Consider the following 20,189-nt stretch of genomic DNA (forward strand, 5'->3'; position numbering starts at 1 on the left):
AAAATAAATAAATTTAATTTAAAAAAAATTATATTTTAATTTATATTACATTTTAGTTAAATAATTATATAAAAATATATACAAATTATTCAATAAATATTCTGTAAAATATTTTTAATATAAATAATTTAAATTTAATATTAATTTATATATTATCTAATCAATCTCTAAATAATAAACATTCATTAGAATACAACATGTTATATAATTAATTTACCTTGAACGGATCGGTCTCACTAGTTTTCTTTAAGATTTTATTGAAGTAGGAACACATCATTCAAGCGTCTTTAGACCCACTTTGGATAGACAGCTTAATTAAGCTACTTTTGAAAAAATAGCTTAAACAATAAATAATTATATTAAAAGTAGCTTATAAATAAATTATTTTGTATTTGAATTTTTAGTTCTAAAAGTGCTTATTTTATAGAAATATAATAAAAAATAGTACTATAGTAGTATTATGAAAGAATTTATTTTGCCAATGAGTAATAGCTCAAATGGCATAATCTCTCCATACTCACTTAAGAAGTTGCGAGTTCGAATCTCCTATCTTTGATAAAAAAAAAAAAGAACTTCTTAAAAAGCTTGATACTACTATTTTTCATAAATAAAAAGTTCAAAAAAATTATTTTGAAAGTTTTCAAACGGGCCTTAGTCTTATTATTCTGAAGATGATTCAAGATGAAGTTTTAAAATTTCAAGATAACTATCCCATCCATCGAAATTCCTACAAGACAGTGAAAAATTAGTAACTGTATTGGACAAATGATCTTATTCTCACATCCCAAGTTTCTGTTCAAATTGAGCTTACATGAATTTTTATGACAAGATGTGTCCATAAGCCATAACCCAAAAATTCCAGAAAACCGCAATTTCTTAGTCATTGAACAGCGTGAAATAGCGAGTAGGGTCGGGTTTCTAGCAGAAGCAGAGGAGCAAGGAGAGTTACCTGAAGAGCCCCTCCAAGAGAGTGAATAAAACTGAATCTAGATGCAGCCTATCAGAGCAATTTAGAGAGTGCAGCTTCAGCAATGTTATGTGTTAGTTAAGAATAAGAACAATGATAAGAAGACACTACCTATTTCACAATCAAAGGCATAACCATAACCATGCCATTGCCATTGCAATTTCTCAAGCACCTTGTTCTTCATCATTCACCAGTAGTAGTAAACATTCCACGTTACTACCTTCACCTTATTCGTTCTTGCAAATACCTGAATCCACTACTCCAAATTCATGCTCATTTGCTTGTCTCGGGCCTTATCACAAAACATCATTCCTTAACTGCCCAACTCATCAATTCCTATTCTTTCCTTCACCAATCTACATTGTTACAATCAACATTCAATTCTGTGACATACCCTTCTCTGCTTCTATGGAACTCCATTATTAGAGAATATTCTAGGATTCATCAGTTCCATAAAGCAATAAACTTGTATCATAGAATGTTAAGGGTAGGGGTTGAACCAGACAAATATACATTTACCTTTGTTCTTAAGGCTTGTACTGGTGCTTTGGATTTTGATCAGGGTGTTGCAGTTCACCAATACATAGCTTCTAGGAAGCTAGAATGTGATTTATTTATTGGGACTGGTCTTGTTGATATGTACTGTAAAATGGGACACTTCGATAGTGCTCGGAAGGTATTTGATAGAATGTCTAGGAAGGATGTTGCTTCCTGGAATGCAATGATTTCAGGGTTATCTCAGAGCTCAGTTCCTTCTGAAGCAATGGGAATATTCCGGACCATGCAGATGGAGGGTGTGGAGCCGGACTCTGTAAGCATCTTGAACTTGGCCCCAGCTGTTTCCAAATTACAGGATATTGATTCTTGCAGGTCTATTCATGGTTATGTGGTTAGGAGATGTATTAATGGTGCGGTTTCAAACTCATTGATCGATATGTACTCTAAATGCAGTGAAGTTGATGCGGCTTATCGGATATTTGACCGGATGCAGGCTAAAGATGATGTCTCATGGGCCACAATGATTGCTGGGTATGTATATCATGGTAGTTTCCCTGAGGCTCTTGAATTACTTGACCAAATGAAACACAAAAATATTAGGATGAATAAGGGATCAGTTCTAAATACCCTTTTGGCAGCTACTGAGATGAGAGACTTAGAGAAAGGGAAGGAAGTTCATGATTATGCTTTAAGGCTTGGGATAATGTCAGATGTTGCTGTTGCTACCACAGTTATCAGCATGTATACAAAATGCGGCGAGTTGAAGAAAGCTAAAGAATTGTTCCTGAGTCTTGAAGGAAAAGATTCAGTTGCATGGTCTGCTTTTATATCAGCTCTTGTTCAAGCAGGGTATCCTGGGGAAGCTTTGTCTATATTGCAAGCGATGCAGCAAGAGGGTTTGAAACCAGATAAAGCAACTCTGATAAGTCTTGTTTCGGCATGTGCAGAAATATCACATGCCAGATTAGGTAAGAGTATACACTGCTATGCTATTAAATCAGATATGGAGTCTGATATCTCAACAGTAACAACCCTTGTCTCAATGTACACTCGATGCGAATTATTTACATATGCTCTGAAGCTTTTCAACCAAATGCGCTATAAAGATGTTGTCGCTTGGAATACCTTGATAAATGGGTTTGCCAAATATGGTGATCCATATATTGCATTGGAAATGTTTCATAGATTACAATTAAGTGGAACTCAACCGGATAGTGGAACCGTTGTTGGTTTAGTTTTAGCTTGCACCCTTCTGAATGGCCTTGATCTCGGAATCTGCTTGCATGGGACTATTGAAAAGGGAGGGTTTGGATCTGACACTCATGTAAAGGTTGCTCTAATAGACATGTATGCCAAATGTGGGAGCCTTTTCTCAGCCGAGAAATTGTTTTGCTTAACAAAGCCTGCAAGGGATGAGGTATACTGGAATGTTATGATTGCAGGGTACCTGCATAACAGATGCACTGACAAAGCAATTTCCACTTTCAATCAGATGAGGCTAGAAAATGTGAGGCCTAATTTAGTGACATTTGTGACCATACTTCCATCTGTATCATATTTTTCAGTATTGAAAGAGGCCATGGCTTTTCACGCCTGCATAATCCGAATGGGATTTGTGCATAGTTCCTCTGTTGGGAACAGCCTAATAGATGTGTATGCTAAATGTGGACAACTCAGTTATTCTGAGAAATTCTTTCATGAGATGGAAAACAAAGACACTGTCACATGGAATGCAATGCTCTCAGGCTATGGAATGCATGGCCAAGGCGACCGTGCCCTCTCTCTTTTTTCACTTATGCAAGAGGCTGGTGTCAGTGTTGATTCTGTTTCCTACCTCAATGTATTGTCTGCCTGCAGACATGCTGGTTTAATTGAAGAAGGAAGGAACATTTTCAAGTCTATGAGTAAAACTCACCATCTTGAACCAAATATGGAACACTATGCCTGCATGGTTGATCTTCTTGGCCGAGCTGGATTATTTGATGAAGTTTTGAGTTTAATCAATAAGATTCCGGAAGAACCTGATGCTCAAGTATGGGGTGCGCTCTTGGGAGCATGCAAAATTCATTCCAATATGAAGTTAGGAGAGGTTGCTCTCCATCACCTCCTTAAACTTGAACCGAGAAATGCCGTTCATTATGTGGTATTGTCTGATATATATGCTCAATATGATAGATGGATTGATGCTGGAAGAACAAGGTCAAATATGATTGAACATGGCTTGAAGAAAAGTCCAGGGTACAGTTGGGTTGGAGTTCATAGTCAAGGTTCATGCATTTCTGTGAAGTGATTACAGAAAAAGGAACTTCTTTTTTTTTTTAATCAAAGAGGAAATGTTCATAGAAAGAAGTCAAATTGTGAGTTCCCAGATGGCATTTATCATGTTGGAATAAGGTTGAAAGTGTATTATAGAGCTGAAAGGTTAATTTTACATTGTGGAAAGTAATTGAGTTGCACTGAATGATTACCAACCTGAAATCGTAGTTTATAAAATATACTCCAAAATAAATGGAAAGAGGAAGAACGGGAAGTTAGATGTGAATTTAATATTACCATGATGTGTATCATCATTATGGTTCAACCTAAAGTCTTTTTTTTTTTTTCCCTCGAGTTAAGTAAATGAAAAAGAAAAGCGAAGATTTATTACTTTAAGGCTGAAACAAACAATTGGGATCTGAGTATAATGAATCATATAAATTTAATAAAGTGATTTTATTCTAACAATTCGGGTCCATAGCTCAGTGGTAGAGCATTTGACTGCAGATCAAGAGGTCACCGGTTCAAACCCGGTTGGGCCCTTTTTATTCTTGGAGACTTCCATGTACATTTCTTGTTTTTACACATTCATTTACACTTCTAGCAGCTACCATAGTTAGGTTAGATTGCATCGATTCCTTGTCTTTGATATAGACACGTCCCGGTTATTACCTTCCATAGTTGTTTCAAAACCAAAATAACGATGAAACCAGTCACATGACCCAGGAGACTTCGGTTTTGAACATTATGGTAGCCTTATGTATTGGAATTATTATTGTGGTCCATAAAATATAGGTCAGTGGTAACTCCGCACAATTAATTATTTACCAATATAAACATAGATGCCTAAAAGATAGTTTATTTTGAAACATCTGCCAAATGTAACATGAATTTGAAGCATCTAGGAAAAATATTATCTTTCATTCAATCAATATAACAATCTACGAAGTTACAATGTCAAAGACATGATGACATCACAATAATAATTTGGTGTAAAGGCTATTAAGTGTTACAGCTTTTTCCTTTTTCATTTGTGTCGTGTGTGTATGTGTGTGTGTGTGTGTGTGAGGGGGGGAAGGGGACAATGAAGGAAGGAAAGGAACCATGATGGGGATGGAACTCTGAAATCAGTTCAATCACACAGGGCAAATAGAGTAAAATGGTAAAAATCCTAACAAGTCACTGGATATTGCCAACTTTCAACTAATCCTAAATCCTTACCATGACTATCCGTATAATCTACTCACCAAATCCTAACAAGTCACTGGATATTGCCAACTCGCCACTCCAATTCACTTCTCTGTACAATATCAACACACGCTCAATATTCAACCTAGTGCATTGTGTTGTCAGAATCCAGAACTGCTTAAAACTCTGAAAAATTCAACGTATGAACCAAAAATCATCTACATTTTGAGGTCTTCCTCTTAGAAATGCAAAACTGCTCCCTTGAAGTTTCCACAAGCAAATATGTTTGATCATATCCACCACATCCAGTTATTCGGTTACTAAACCAGAAGTCAATCAAGTTCAATACCAATACCCCTTTCTTTTGCTGCTTCCACAACATCATTTGCTACTCCAATGGTCTTGTTTAGCTTATAGAAACATTTCCACAACTCAATAGAATATGGATAGACTGAGAGCGCCCTTCCAAAAAATCTTTGAGAGACTGCCTCAATGCCCACGGGATTCTGTAAGAAACCCCCAGCTTTGACCCAAACATATTCTGGTGGTATTGGGACGGAACTCAAAATTGCATTTACAAGGTTCGAACAAGCCCAAAACCACAGACTGGCTGAACTTACATCAGAATTATTGTGACTGTTGCTTAATAGCTTGCAGACAATAATTGCTAATTGAAAGTTGGATGGAACTATCTCCATAATGGCTTCAACAAAATCAACCAGGTATTTTGGGTCACTGACCATTCGGGGTAAATGAGATGAACCAAACCACGATTGAACAATAAAATTTAGCAGAGCGCAATCAAATGAAACTGGAGTTAGTATATTGTTTATTAGATGCTGCACTCTTGGCTTCTTGATGCTGTCAAAAGATTTCCTTGTTAACACTTTAGGGACTAGAAGTGCCTGAGTCGAAGGATCCATATAAACCTCTAAAATCTTCTTTATAGCATCATTAGGACCATCCTCCTTTAAGCTCAATGCATCACAAAGCAGAAACATCACATGTTTTCCCATGCTGTGTTCTAGGCCTCCAAAAGCCGCAATATTCTTAGCTTTATCAACTGCTAGGCATGCTTCTGTCACATTATTCTGAAAAAAATAATAGAGTGACAGATTAAGAAATCCAAACATCATATCCATACTTTTGTGATCAGAAGTCAATGTATCTGAAGCAGGTTTTGAATTCAATCCCAAAGAGCCACAAGAATTGCCATGACTGCTGGCATCCGTTCCTCCATTTGAGTGTTCCTGAACTTTCCAGACAGAGTGGAACCAACGGGATATAATTTCTTTTGCAAAATCAATTCTTTGGTTTTGGAGAGCATTTTCAACATACTGATTCCAGATGCAACTGATTCCAGGAACTTCATTTGGCCATATGCTAATGGCTTCCTCAAAACCTGTGAAATTGGCAACATTGCTCTCCTGTTTCTGTATACGAGCCAATAGCAGAACCAGTTCTATGCAGGAAGGGTACAACTTCATGTATTTATCAAACAAATCTCTTGAGGATTCAAGGTTATCAAGTGCAACCATACATCTAATATGATTAAGAGCAAAAAGTTGAGCAGCCCTGAGATTAGCATCACTTTTGACTGATTCACTACAGAGATGGGAATCAACGGACTCAACAGCAGTTTCCACAAGTTTAATAGCCATCTCCTTATCATCTTCAGATAAACGGATAAAGGGCCATTCAATATCAAGGAGATCCTTCTCACATTCGAACTTCAGTACTACAGCATCAGGCAGTTTCCTGTAAATAACTAAGTAAACACAACAAACCCAGAATACACATTTGTCAGAAATTGTTAAACAATTGAGTATATCTGAGAGTGACAGATGATTAGGCTCATCAGATTTAGTTGTAGTAGGGAGTATTCCATAACTTCTGTGAATGGCTTTCTCAATATTTCCTGACATGCATAAACAATCCAACATTTGCAAAAACAGGTCTACGATGCATGCACTTTCATGTGCTCTATCCTCCACAGCAGCAGAAGCATGCTGACAGAGCTCTGACAGAGCAGCATCATAGGCAGCAAGCCGATCATCAAGCTTCCTCTGACTGTTAATGTACATGAGCCATAGTACATAACATCCTTCACAGTGTTTGACCTGAAAAAATCATTTGGAGTGTTTCCCCGGAAAGCACATATCAGTTCTCAAAAGGAACGTTTATAATAACACACTAACTAAAAGTCTAAAACTTAAAAAAAGAATTCAGAGAATGGTTAACAAAGAGCAAAAAAGGCTTCATCTTTACATATAAAATAAAGGAACAAGCGGTGCTTTGAATTCTATCTTATCTGCATGGACAAGGGCACAAAGAAAAACACAAGGACCAATTTCCGATGAGTATGTTTGTCTTAAGAATGGTGATTTATTTGACCAAGACTAGAACAATTAGCATCCGAACAAACTGGATAGCATTTCACTTAATCTATATTCCCTCAAACATTTAACAAGTTAAGAGATTAGCAAGCTGTGTCTCGGTGATAGTTAATAAGTATTCTAGCGTTAGTATTGAGTGAAACTTGTTCCGAATAATAATAAGTCGGGGAGATTAGTAACCTACAAACACAAAGTAAATTTAAGTTACAACAATGCTATTGCCTCAGCTTCTGGTATCAGGATTCAGTAGCCAAGACTCGGGTCGATAAATAAACAAGGTTATCACTACATTTTTTTAGTTGACCACTGATGGTAACTTCTAGGGTCTCTCTACATCCTGTAATATACATACACCCCATTCAGCATATCAGAAGGAATCATTCCCAGAAAATACTCCACATTGAAGTAGGAGAAAAGGAAAACATACCGCATAGAAGAACATGTCATTCTTTTCATCTGGGTTGAAATTTCCATAGTAAATGAGCAGATAAACAGTCCACAGAACCAAAGATTTTGGATCAGTTTCCAGCGCTTTTGATAGTATAGACAGAGCCTAAAAAGACCAAAATTTGAGATAAATAGAAAGGAAAATAATGAGTGTATTTCAATTGCTGACAAGGAATGACATCTAATATATACCTTTCTTACACCATGCAATTTATTAGTTTCCTGGTTTAGAATAAGAGCAGCCATCTCAACAGCTTGTTCACTATCAGCCATGGCCTGCTTAATTTGATTCTAATTTTGTAACAAATGGAAGAAGTTAGCTTGAATAAAGGAATTCAAACATTGCACCATATTATATAGGTTAAATGGAGAATCAAAAGCAAGTTTAATTCACTGGAAACTCTTCAACAAGTTCATTCAGTTACAAAACCAAGCACGTGCATCATAATATATGTGTATGTAGTGATATAACTATGAACAAGTACATGATATAAAAAAACAGTTATTTACACATAGAAACAGTGGATACCATTAGAAGAATCAAAATTATAACCACATAAAAGAATTTCCATGTAACACGTGAGACAAAGAATTCGAGAAATAAGATGATAAGAAATTGTTCTGGCATGCACATTGCACGCTAATTGCCATTGAAATTTCCCAACACTAACATAAGTTCTTTAAATATTGTAGATTATAGATTTCTGAGAAATAAAATAAAAATAGGAAATCAACTATAAAATTAGAGTTATGAATTCTTTAAAGTAGTTTCTAGAAGAAAAAAAAGAATAGTAACTATAAAATTGATCCGTTGTTCATATCAGAATGGAAGTGATAAGGTTAGACTGAAAACATGAAGACATCAGATTTGGAAACTAGTAAAGGAGATATACTATTGGAGAATGCAAATAAATTTGGGAATAAATGTACATTTATGTCTCTACGAAGACAAGAAATTTATTTTCTTTAAAAAGAAATGGGACAAAAAGGTAACGAACCCGGGCTCCAGTTCTCCACTGAAAAGATGATAAATAGTTGTTCCAAGGGTCATGGACCTCTATTCGTTCATCACCACCATGCAATAATGGAGCATCAGCAGGTATACCATTCCGTAGCATATTTGAAGTAGCCAAAGTAAAACTGAAATGCTTCTGCCAGTATTGGGAACTTCTATGCGCCATAACAGCTTTATAGGCAAATTGATCTGCTTTCAGAACATCTAAGCCAACAAGATAAGTTGGCAGGACTGTAGCTTTATGACCATTTGGAACTTTTGTCACACCATTACAGTTTTGTTGATGCAATGGTAATCTACCTTCAGGTCAGTACAACTTCAAAATATTAGTCTCATGAAGTATCTATATTAGCACACATCTAATTATATACTGAAAAAACCTAATTTCCCATGGAATTTTTATTTAATTTATTTATTTATTTTGAAAAACAGCTCTAGGTTTCAATGCTTAATCCTGGGAATACGTCTAGAAAAATATACATAGTCTACCCCAAGTCCCCAACACCCCATCCACTTTTTGAAAATGATTTATTGAATCCTCAAACCAGACTAACCCCAAGGAAAGTTTTGATGTGCTTATATAAAAGGTAAAACTACAATTTTACTAATAAGTACCAATTTTTACAAAATCAATTTCAGCAGGGGTATATAACACACATCAATCTTCCCACTGATATTTCCAGAAAACTCCCTTACGTAGTAAACTACATCTTGTATTGTCAACAATTTTCATACCTGGATTATTGGAATTAATGTGTTGCTCCTGATGAAGGTTTCCATCATCATAGTCCTTAACATGCTGCCAAGGACACTCGTCATTGTTGCATTTTCCACGAAGTTCATACATGCAAAGTGGCCAAAATGGATCAACTGCAGAACTGCAGCTATAAGAGCTTTCTTCTGAGAGTAAATTCCCAACAGTGACAGGCACTGAGACTTCTAACAAATTGCTCCACTTCATTTCATCATAACCGAGGCATGTAATACGCCTATTTTCACTATCATTAGTGTGAATAAAATCATTTTTGTTCTGGAATTGATTAGGATAGAATGGAGATATTTCTCTCAGCTCACGAAATGCACTCCTAAAAATCAAAGGTGGGAAGGTCATATCATTTGTTGAATGGTGGCCTTGACAAGGCATATGTCCTTGACCTCCTGAACCACCACTACCATTTGACTCCAAAGAATTTCCACCACTGTTTTGCTCACTTTGAATCTCAGTGGAATCCAGATGCATACTCCTTTCTTGCCTCTCAATGCCTAATGATGTTGAACAAAATAATGAGGAATGGAAGTGATAAACTTCCACGATTTCATCAATACATGATAAAACAGAATCAATATTAAGCCACAATTTCTCATGGTTGCAGTAAACTGAATTCTAAATAATTAGTCAATATGTATGCATGCCAAGAGCTCGCTACACTGCAAATGATGTCTGCCTAAGTTACACTATTGAAACACAAGAAGCAGAGGGGAAAGGCATAGGCAAAAGTTTGAGTACATGGACTATACAGTCACCTAAACTACATTATTTTTTATCCAGATTCAACATCAGCATTACCAAACTAATAATCAAAATGAAAAGCAAACACAGTAGCATACAGAATCCAAAACAAAAAAAAGTACCTTGGAGATCATTATCATCCACCCCAGATTGTACTACAACACCATGATGTTCTTGATTTCTCTGGCTTCCAACCTCATTTTCAGGCCCATGTTCAGCAGCTGCCACTGTGTTGTTAGATGGAATGCTAGTCTTCATACCTTTAGTCCCTAAACGTGCAAATAATTGAGACCTCAATGTTGCTTCGAGAAGCAAAGAATCCTGAGGACAATCAGTAGAAAAGTTTGCATTTGATGTAGTATCTATGTCCATCAATTTGCCATTAGAGTCCTGTTCTTTATTATATTCAGCATCAAGATTACTTGACACATTTCCAGCTGGTGAAATCTCTCCATTTTCATTACCAGATGTGTCCAATTCATCAGAAGGAGAATAAATTCCATTTTCGGCATTATTACCCATTTGAGGTAAAGGCTCTGACGTACTAGCATCTGGTTCACCACAAGGTTCAGGTCCTAAATTTGCTCCTGTCACAAGGTTCATACCTTGAATATTAGAGTCAAAACTTGGATTATTATTATCATTATATTCAGCAGGCCTCTGACAGCTTGATGTGGGTATTTCATATCGATGCCTGGTTAAGTAATCTGGCCCTGAATCCAGATCCTGGTGTTGCCCTGAAGACCAAGAGAAGCTGGGATTATTTAAAATTAAAGATCGTAGATTAGCTGAACACAATTCCCTTTTACGGTAAAGATTGGTGCATCGAGCATTAGCCTCAAGCAAAGCTCTTTGAGCTTTAAGATAAATTTTAAGTGCATTTCTTTCTTCAATTTCACATTTGTGCCGATGTTCCTGTGCTTCCTCCAATTCTTTATCTATCAATTCTTCCATTCCAAAAATTGAATCTAAATCTATGTTGTTATGCTCAGAGACATGTGCATTATCCTTGTGGCTCAAAAGAGATGCACCGCTTGGGGCTACCTAAATAAGGGATGAGGAGGGAGTAATGAGATTAATACCATGTATAACAAATTATAACTCATGGCTAGTAAATAAACAGAGAAAAACACAGGAATGATTTCCAATTAAGTCACCGTTCAGCAAGTAAAAAGCAAATGTTTTGCATGGGGAATTAACTTACTAAATTCTTTGGCATGCTATTGGAGTTCATATTTTCTGGCACTGCACTCTGGTTGGGAGCAATACAAGGGTCAATAGGCCTAATACTCTTTTCAATCTGATTGACACCATAACTAACATCACCTACAAGATATAACCAGACCATGAGAGATTTTAACATCAAGACATTTTACTGATTCATGCTTCGACTTGGTCACTATCAAGTCACCAGCTTCATGATGCTTAGACATTCATTAACTTGAAGTCCTGTAAAATTAGACAATTGTTTTACACCTTCCACATTCTTATGATATTGAAATATACATATGCAGCTGCACCTTCAAGCAGACTTGCATGAACTTATTATCAGGGGGAAAAATGGGAAAAGAAAACAACCTATGACAGAAGGCAATGATTTGTTTAGTCCATAAATAAAAAAAGAAAAATTGGGAAGAACTTTCCAATGTAAGAGCTTTACAAATTGGTTTGGGTGAAAGTAACAGGTATAAACTTTATTTTCCAAAATAATACAGAAAGTTTCTAACCTAACTTGTAGACAAAAAAATGTATGAGTTGCACTTAACATAAAAGCATAATATTTTACCTTCTCTTGGTCTAAAAGGCATATTATGTAAGGAATTATCAGTATGTTTGTCAGGTTGCTTCTCTGATGTCACTATTGTTGGCTTTCCTCTACATAATGGAATTTCATTTTGATTATGACCAACATGGTTTCTCTCCTGATGATAACAATTTTGCCGTGCAGAATCTTTGGATGGTAATATGGATTTTGAAACAGGAACTTCTTGCTGACTACCAACAGCCGATGTGCCAAGTTTCAAGCGTTTCCTATCCGGTTCCCTTGGCTCCAAAGCCTCTGAGGAAGGTGGAGTATATTTTCTAGCTATGTCATTCTTCAGATTTGATACATTATGATCCCTACCTAAAATTGAAGCAGCTTCCTTAGTTTGTAGGGCTGCCTTCAACCTGAGTTCACTTTCACGGAGTGCAATTTGATGCCGTAAATCCTGGAGTTTACTGTCATTTGATACCACTCCTTGATCACGTCCATGCTCTCGAATCATTACATTTTTATTCACAGGCTTGAAGTATTTAGTCCGTGATCCCTGTCCCAGTGGCATGGATCCAACACCTTTTGAAATGGAACCGCGGTTTTTGGTCATTGGTAATATAAATGTGTGATTAGAAGAGAATCTCTTGGGCATTGCCTTCTGCACACCTCTACCATTTTGCTGTAACTGTAATTTGTTTGATTTCACCAAGGATGAGCTTGGACGCTTTACATGGCTATCCAACTTGGTAGCATTACCTTTAGTGTCAAGGTCACTACCACTGTCATCATCAGAAAAGCTTATCACGAGATTTTTATCATTGCCTACAGGACCGGTCCATGGAGGAGATTTGGGGGGTAATTGATTCTTTACCAAGCTCTTCTGTGAAGTTGATTGTTTGTTTGTCTGTAATAGTACATTGTTGGATCCTGTAACAGTATTGCCACAAAAAGCTTACCAGTCAGATTAAACATACCAGTATAAAATGCCTATTAATAGATACATAATCAAGTTCAGACAAAATGAAAATCAAATATCCTTCGTATTAAAGCACCAAGACATAAAAAAGAAGTCTAATATTCAAGAAATATTAAGCCCAAGGTGAAGTTAGTACCGACTAAATTATTAAAGAGATAATCAAGTCAGTACTTTTACTATAAATAATCTGTGGATAAATCACACAGCAATGCAAAGTTTAAAGACGGTGCTGGAAGAGGGATGCTCAATAGGAGATATTGCCACCCAAAGGAAACAAAAGGTAATCACTCCAGTACTTCTTAAACTAGCAGTTTGCAAAGAGTAATATAACTTACCACCCTGAACGCCCTGGATACTCTTTTGCACCAATGGAGCTGCGCCAGACTCTTTGGCAGAGGCAGTTTTAATGGCAGTGATGGTTTGTACAGCAATGGTGGACTGAACAGTACTGGTAGTTTGAGCAGTACGGATAGTTTGAGCATCAGGGATGGCCTGAACAACAGAGCTCTCATGAGTTGACTGAACAACAGAGCTCTCATGAATGGACTGAACAACAGAGCTATCGGGGATGGGTAGAACAGCAGCACTATCACGGTTTTCCTGGTAGACAAAAATTTCCCATTAAAAAAAATACATAACCAACAACAAAATCAACAAAACGAAAAAGGAAAAATGAACAACACATTTAATACGCTCTTCCATGACCAATTTCTGCTATTTTGGCAGCAAAAGAAGACAAAAACAAAAGTCACAAAATAATTCAGCAGTACTCACATCGAGAAGCTATTCAAAACCGAGAGTTTCTCTCCTCAATCTCTCAGATCTAGTGCAACCACATAAACTCACGAAGCTAAACTAACAAAGCTAGCTAGCATTAACGGTTGAATTCTACTACCGGAATAGAACTAGAAAACACATCCAAAACCGAATAACCATACAAATTCTCCTAAACTAACCACACTGAACAAAAGAACGATGCAGCAGCAGAAGATCGAAAGAGAAAAACGCGAGTCAACGAATGCAAGTCAGAACAGGAAAACGACAAAAACAAACAAAAAATCGCGTAACGATGAGAACGAAACCGGAAATTAATAAACAAACCAATAGCTAGGGTTTTTGGCAAAGAATTACGTCATCGTCGTCGGAAGAAAATAGCTCGCCTTCTTCTCTGACTCTGTGAGAAGAAACGGTGGCGTTGGGAGGGGGTTCGGGAGGAGGCTGGGAGGGCGCGGAGGTTGTGGTGGTGGTGGTGGTGGTGGTGGTGGCTGCGAGCTGAAGAGTGGTGTGTTCCATGGTGAATTGTTTTCTCTCTCTCTAGAAAGGTGTTTTCTCTCTCTAACAGTCTGAAAGCGGTTACCATGGGAGAGAAGCAAAAACGTGGACGAAATGGAAAGAAAGCGAGGGGACACGCTAAGAATTAAAAATGAACCGAGTCGCGGGCGCCACTCCACCCTTTTCAATCGCCAGCTAATTATTTTTACCTTTTTAACAATTTTCCCTTATATAAATAATCACATTGTTTTTCTTAAAAAAAATAACAAAGTAAACTCAACTTGTACTTATGGAATTAAAGCAAATTTATAAATTAAAACTTATATTTTACGAATAAAAATTTAGTTTAACTTTGTATGAATAATTTTATGAGTATTTTCATCTTTTTAAAATAAATATAAAAGCTCATCTCTTTTATTTACTTCTTCATTTTTAACTTTAGAAAAAAATAGACAATGAAATACATTAAAGTAAAAAACTTAAAAAATACCAGAGGTACGTTACGTTTAATTTTTATGTATTTTTTAATTAATTAATTTTAAAAATTTTATTTTATAAAAATAAATTTATCAATAAAGACATTTCTATAATGTCATCTGACAAAATTATAATTTTACTATATTTTTATAATATCACTTTATACAATTTTTTTACATTGCATATTATATGAGTAATAAAAAAATAATGATATTATTAAAAAAATGACCATATTTATTTTCTTATATTTAATATAATAAAAATAATATATATCCATCTTTCTTAATGATAACAACACTATTTTATCGATAAATAAATACTACTAACAATTTTTATTCTTTAATAATAAAATTTTACATTCAAGTCATTTAATTAATAGAGTCTAACCGAATTGATATAACTTAATTTACGTTTACGTACAACTATTTTTAACAATTTTTTTACTTAACCTACTATATATATATATATATATATATATCTTTGTCGTGCACATTCTCCTCTTCCTTCTTCGTCATCTTTCTCTTTCGTTATAGTCGATGTCACCATCATCACCACTTCTTCCTTCTCCTCCTATTTCTTCTTCTTTTCTCATTTGAATTCATTCTTCTCCTTCCTTTTCATTCTCCTCCTCCTCCATCGTCATCATCATCGTCATCGTTATTATCATTATCGTTATTGCGTGTATCGTTGTTCTTTTATTGTTGTTATTGTTGCTATTTTTTCTTTTCTTCCTTTTCTTTATAATGATTTTGCAGCATTATGTGTTTCTTATTTTTTTTATTTGATTTTTTTATTTTTATTAAGAGAATGAAACAATAAGAATAATGAGAAAGTAAAACAAGCAGAAGAAAATAAAAAAAGAAGAAGAAGAAGATAATAATGATGGAGGATAAAGAAGAGGAGAAGGAAGAGTTTGATTGTGTGTCATCATTATTAAGTAATTTTAGTGCATTATAAATTTAAATAATGTGCACTTGGTCTGTACTTGATTTGAACTAAGTTTGTTTGTGTATCGTAATTTTGGTACATTCTGAAATTAATTTCGTACATTCGGAGTTTAGTTTTGATGCATTCTGATCTGAGCTTGTTTTAAATTGAGTTTATTGTGTATCGTCGTTGTCAAGGAATTTCAGTACATTTAATAAAGTGCACACAATTTAAAACTCTTCTTCTTTCTCCTTTTCATCTTCTGCTTCATTTTTTTCTTTTTTTTTATTTTTTTTTTCTTCATTTTCTCTTTCTTATTTCATTTGCTCATAATTGTTTTTTTACTTGCTTGAGAGGAATAAAATCAACAAAAAGAGAAAGAGAAAAAGATAAAGAATAAATTTCGGTCAATTTTTGCTAAGAATTCAATCTAATAAGCGTGAACTTATATTTATTCAACTAAATAAGATTATAATACAGTACAAATATGTTCATTCAAATCTAATATGAGAAGTAATGCTATTAAAAAAAGTAAGAGCAACAGAAAAAAGACGAAAGAATAAAAGAAAGAAAAATACAGCATTAAAAAAGATATTGTTGTGCTTTTGTATCAAACTTTCGGCATAAAAATTAAGACGTTTATGTGGTATTGTTAAGAAATTTTGGTGTTCTCTTTTTGATAAATTATGCACCATTTAAAATTCTTCTTCTTTCTTTTCATCTTTTACTTCATTTTCTTCTTATTTTTCATTTTTTTTTCATCTTCTCATTTTTTATTTTATTTTTTTATAATTTTTTATTTTATTATATTAAGAGAAATAAAAAAATTATTGCAATAACATAAAAAAGAAGAGGAAAAGAAAAAATAAAAATAAAACGCAACATAACAACAGTATCAATAGAAAAAAAGAAGGAGACACACAAAACGTCATTGACTCGAGAATTTCATTTGTATTAGAGAAATACGTATATGTGCACACTGCTTCTTCTTTTTTCTTTTCATTTTTTGCTTCATTTTCTTCTTATTTTTCATTCTTTTTCTTCATCTTGTTATTCTTTATTTTATTTTCTCATAATTCTTTTTTATTTTATTATATTAAGAGAAATAAAAAAATTTCTTACAATAACATAAAAAAAAAGAGGAGAAGAAAAAACAAAAAAAAAACGTAACATAACAGCAGTAAAAGGAGACACACAAAACGTCATTGATTTGAGAGTTTCCTTTTTTTGGTGACTAAACAGAAAAAAAAAAAAGAAAAAAAGAGACAAAGCTAAATTAATTGGTTAGATTCATATCTAAATCTATTAGATGTTAAAGTTCACTCCATAGTTGGCGAGTAAATGTCCGCATCAGAAGCAACTGCTTTAGCCATTCAATCTGCAACATTATTTGCATTTCGGAATATCCTTACCAAGCATTCTTTGGTTTATCAAAGAAAGAACTTCTAAACAGTCTGTTTCACAAATAACTTCACGGAATTCACTCTCCCAAACAAGAAGTAAACCTCTCCAAATTACATACAATTCAGCAAAAAGAATACTGTACACTTTAAAAATTTCGTTTGTATTAGAAAAATACGTATATGTATACACTGCGTGTAATAAAAGTAATTTTTGTTAAATTTAAATTAATTTAATTTAATTTAATTGTCAAACAAAATTTAAATATGTATGATAAAAAAAGAAATTATTATTATAAATTTTAGAATTTAAATTAAATTAAATTATTTGTAAATTTTGGGACTAGATTGAGTGGCCTCAACATTTATATTATACCCTGCCTCCGTCACTGTATACTGCTCAGTATTCACTATTCAGTACACTAATCACTACTTCACTACACTCTGCTTCACTCATTTCCTCAGAAACTTAACCCCCACGCAGTTTTCTCTCTCTCTCTCTCTCTCGCAATGGCCGCTGGTATGGATATGTCCCTTGACGAAGTCATCAAGAAGTCCGCGGCTGAGTCCGCCGCTCGCCGCCGCCCAAGGTATCCTCTCTCAGGCCTTGGTCCCGACCGCCGCATCCCTAATCGTGTCTCCGCCACAATGACGCCCTACCCCGTCCCGCAGGTGATTCATTCGCAGCTTTACTTTTTTTTGAGTTTTAAAGAAAAAAAATCTGTTCCGTTTCCATTTTTCACGTTTTTCAACATTCAGGGTTTTGGTTGGTTGGAGAAGGCTAAATAAAAACGATACTTAACCCCAGAAGTTTCGACCTTGTTTTCATTTTGCTTCCCTCCATTATCGCGATTTCGCAGAAAAAAATTATAAAGAAAAAAAAAGTTGCTGTCAGGGTATTTTTTTTATTAGAAATAGAAAAATGTGAGTTCTGTACTAAACATGTTATAATATTTTAGGGTTTAGGGTTCTGTTGTTTTGATTTTGATTGTGAGAATGTGAAGAATGATTTGCAGGTTGGAAGGCAAATGTTGCAAGGGAGTGTTGTTCCTGGTGTTGGACTGGTTATGGGACACGGAGCTGGAGTTGGAGCTGAACCTGACACTGAAACCAAACTCTATATTTCTAACTTGGATTATGGTGTTTCCAACGAAGATATTAAGGTCTTAATGTCTTATTGTTATTCTCTCTTGAAATTTATCTCTTATTTTTTTTCCCCCTTCTATTTTTGTTCACTTCGGATGGTTTATGATTTTTATTCTTGCTTTCCTTCCTGATTTGTTTTGTTTAATGCTGTGGGTATATACTATCAAAATAATCAGTGTTAAGTGAGGAATGTTTAGTTTTGATAATGCACGAGGGAATGAATGAATGATGATGATACGGTTGTATCATATTGATTTTGCATACGTTTTTCAGGACTATACAATGAACTATAAAACGTTGACATGGTGACACACTTCTGAAATTATGATGACCTTGGAGTGTTGGACTTATGACAGTGCTATGACTTATTGATGAACTATGCAAGCAAAATGATCTGTGCTAATGTACCATGATGACAAGGACAAATTCATAGACTGTGTTATATGATGAGGACCTTTAAAAGAAACTAGACAATGATACCTTTAGGGATTGGCATTTGGTTTTGACAACTCTGTAGGCTTTTTAAGATTCTATGGCCATCAGTTTTATCAGTCAAATGATGTCAAGAAATGAGAGCTGTTGTGTGCCTTTTGCAGCTGCTGTTTGCAGAAGAGGGCGAGTTAAAGAGATACTCCATACATTATGACAAGAGTGGAAGATCAAAGGGGACAGCAGAAGTTGTCTTTGTGAGGAAGTCTGATGCTCTAGCAGCCATGAAGAAATACAACAACATGAAGCTTGATGGGAAACCATTGCAAATTGAGCTTGTTGGAACTACCGTCGTACCAGCTCCTGATGTTATACCTGTTGTTCAAAATAGCATATTGGGAAAACCAAGTAACTTCTTTGTATGGTATGAAAATCCGATTCCTGGTATTGTTATCTTTTTCTCTTTCCCAAGTATAATTTCATCACCATCTAGCTTGAGCTGTAAAGCTAAGGTATGGCTTTGAAATAAATAATCTAAACTTATACTTCTCATATGAAATGGCAAGGTATGCTTTTCCGTAGAATTCTAGAATTTAAATGGGTTTTGGTTGAGATTTATCAATATCTGATTGTTTGGTGGCTTGGATAGAATCCCTTGCTCTGATATGAAACCATGGTCTCTTATTATCCATTACAAGTTCGGTGTTATTCCTTTTCACAGTGGACAAGGAACGGTCGACGATAGAAGTTTCCAGAATGGCATTTTAGGTGACTACCATCGAACAATCCAGAATGGCATTTTAGGCGACTACCATCGAAGGGGCCTTAGTGACAGGATTGGAGGGAAGATCCCTATTGGAAGGAGGGTGTCTTCTAGAGATCTTGATGATGATTTGGAGAGGTATAACCAACGTCCAAGAGGTGGTCCAAGAGGCAGAGGCCGCAGAGAAAGAGAAACAAGGGACCAAAATAATGGAAAGCTATCTCGTAAAGATCTTGATGACGACTTGGAGCGGTATCGCATGGAGGCTATGCAACTAAAAAAGAAAAATCCAAACTGATGTCTGTGTTTAATAGCTAGAATGACTAAACAGCTCTGGTTCTGATTTTCCAGTAATAGATATGCAATCTTACTTCTGCTAGTGTAAATAAATATATTAGACTGTTGTTTCTACACTTCGTTTCAAAACATTTAACAGATTAGTACCTCACTGGTTCAATACCCCTATAAAAGGGTACATACGTCCATAGCAGATATAATATGACTAAGTATTATTTTTGAGTTCAGTGGACAGAGACAGGAGAAATGCTACCCATTGGCATTTTACGAGGGAAAAGATCTATGATCAAAATTGGCATTTGCATGTCAATTGATGGTCAAATGCCAGTAAAAGAAATGCAATTTAATTGCAAGTTTTGTCCTATGATGTGTTCCTCCATTCTTTTCCTTGTATGTTGCTTGATAAGGAATTAGATTTTGCACAATTGCAAAATCTTTACAAGGGTCTTTATAACCAATTGTAGATGAA

The 20,189-nt window shown here is 35.1% G+C and overlaps 3 protein-coding genes and 1 non-coding gene across 4 annotated transcripts; 3 read left to right on the forward strand and 1 right to left on the reverse strand.

Moving 5' to 3' along the window:
• Window positions 1-846: 846 nt before the first annotated feature.
• LOC130973251 (pentatricopeptide repeat-containing protein At2g39620) lies at window positions 847-3,852 on the forward strand. The gene has a single exon (XM_057897699.1). The coding sequence runs from the start codon at window positions 1,110-1,112 to the stop codon at window positions 3,753-3,755; it is 2,646 nt and encodes an 881-aa protein (XP_057753682.1). The 5' UTR covers window positions 847-1,109; the 3' UTR covers window positions 3,756-3,852.
• Window positions 3,853-4,192: 340 nt separating this feature from the next.
• On the forward strand, window positions 4,193-4,264 carry TRNAC-GCA (transfer RNA cysteine (anticodon GCA)). Its single transcript has one exon. It is a non-coding gene; the product is annotated as a tRNA-Cys (tRNA).
• Window positions 4,265-4,623: 359 nt separating this feature from the next.
• LOC130973249 (uncharacterized) lies at window positions 4,624-14,391 on the reverse strand. Its single transcript, XM_057897694.1, has 10 exons — window positions 14,141-14,391; window positions 13,345-13,609; window positions 12,064-12,960; window positions 11,482-11,603; window positions 10,400-11,321; window positions 9,503-10,030; window positions 8,751-9,067; window positions 7,945-8,043; window positions 7,733-7,858; window positions 4,624-7,029 (listed from the first exon to the last, which is right to left on the reverse strand). Exons 1-10 carry the CDS (start codon window positions 14,300-14,302, stop codon window positions 5,242-5,244), a joined length of 5,226 nt encoding a protein of 1,741 aa, XP_057753677.1. The 5' UTR covers window positions 14,303-14,391; the 3' UTR covers window positions 4,624-5,241.
• A 3,105-nt stretch (window positions 14,392-17,496) lies between these two features.
• Window positions 17,497-20,056, forward strand: LOC130973255 (THO complex subunit 4A-like). The gene is made up of 4 exons (XM_057897703.1): window positions 17,497-17,757; window positions 18,102-18,248; window positions 18,828-19,084; window positions 19,382-20,056. Exons 1-4 carry the CDS (start codon window positions 17,596-17,598, stop codon window positions 19,719-19,721), a joined length of 906 nt encoding a protein of 301 aa, XP_057753686.1. The 5' UTR covers window positions 17,497-17,595; the 3' UTR covers window positions 19,722-20,056.
• Window positions 20,057-20,189: the final 133 nt, after the last annotated feature.

Source organism: Arachis stenosperma, chromosome 4, assembly GCF_014773155.1.
Source record: "Arachis stenosperma cultivar V10309 chromosome 4, arast.V10309.gnm1.PFL2, whole genome shotgun sequence".
NCBI classification, from domain to species: Eukaryota; Viridiplantae; Streptophyta; class Magnoliopsida; order Fabales; family Fabaceae; genus Arachis; species Arachis stenosperma.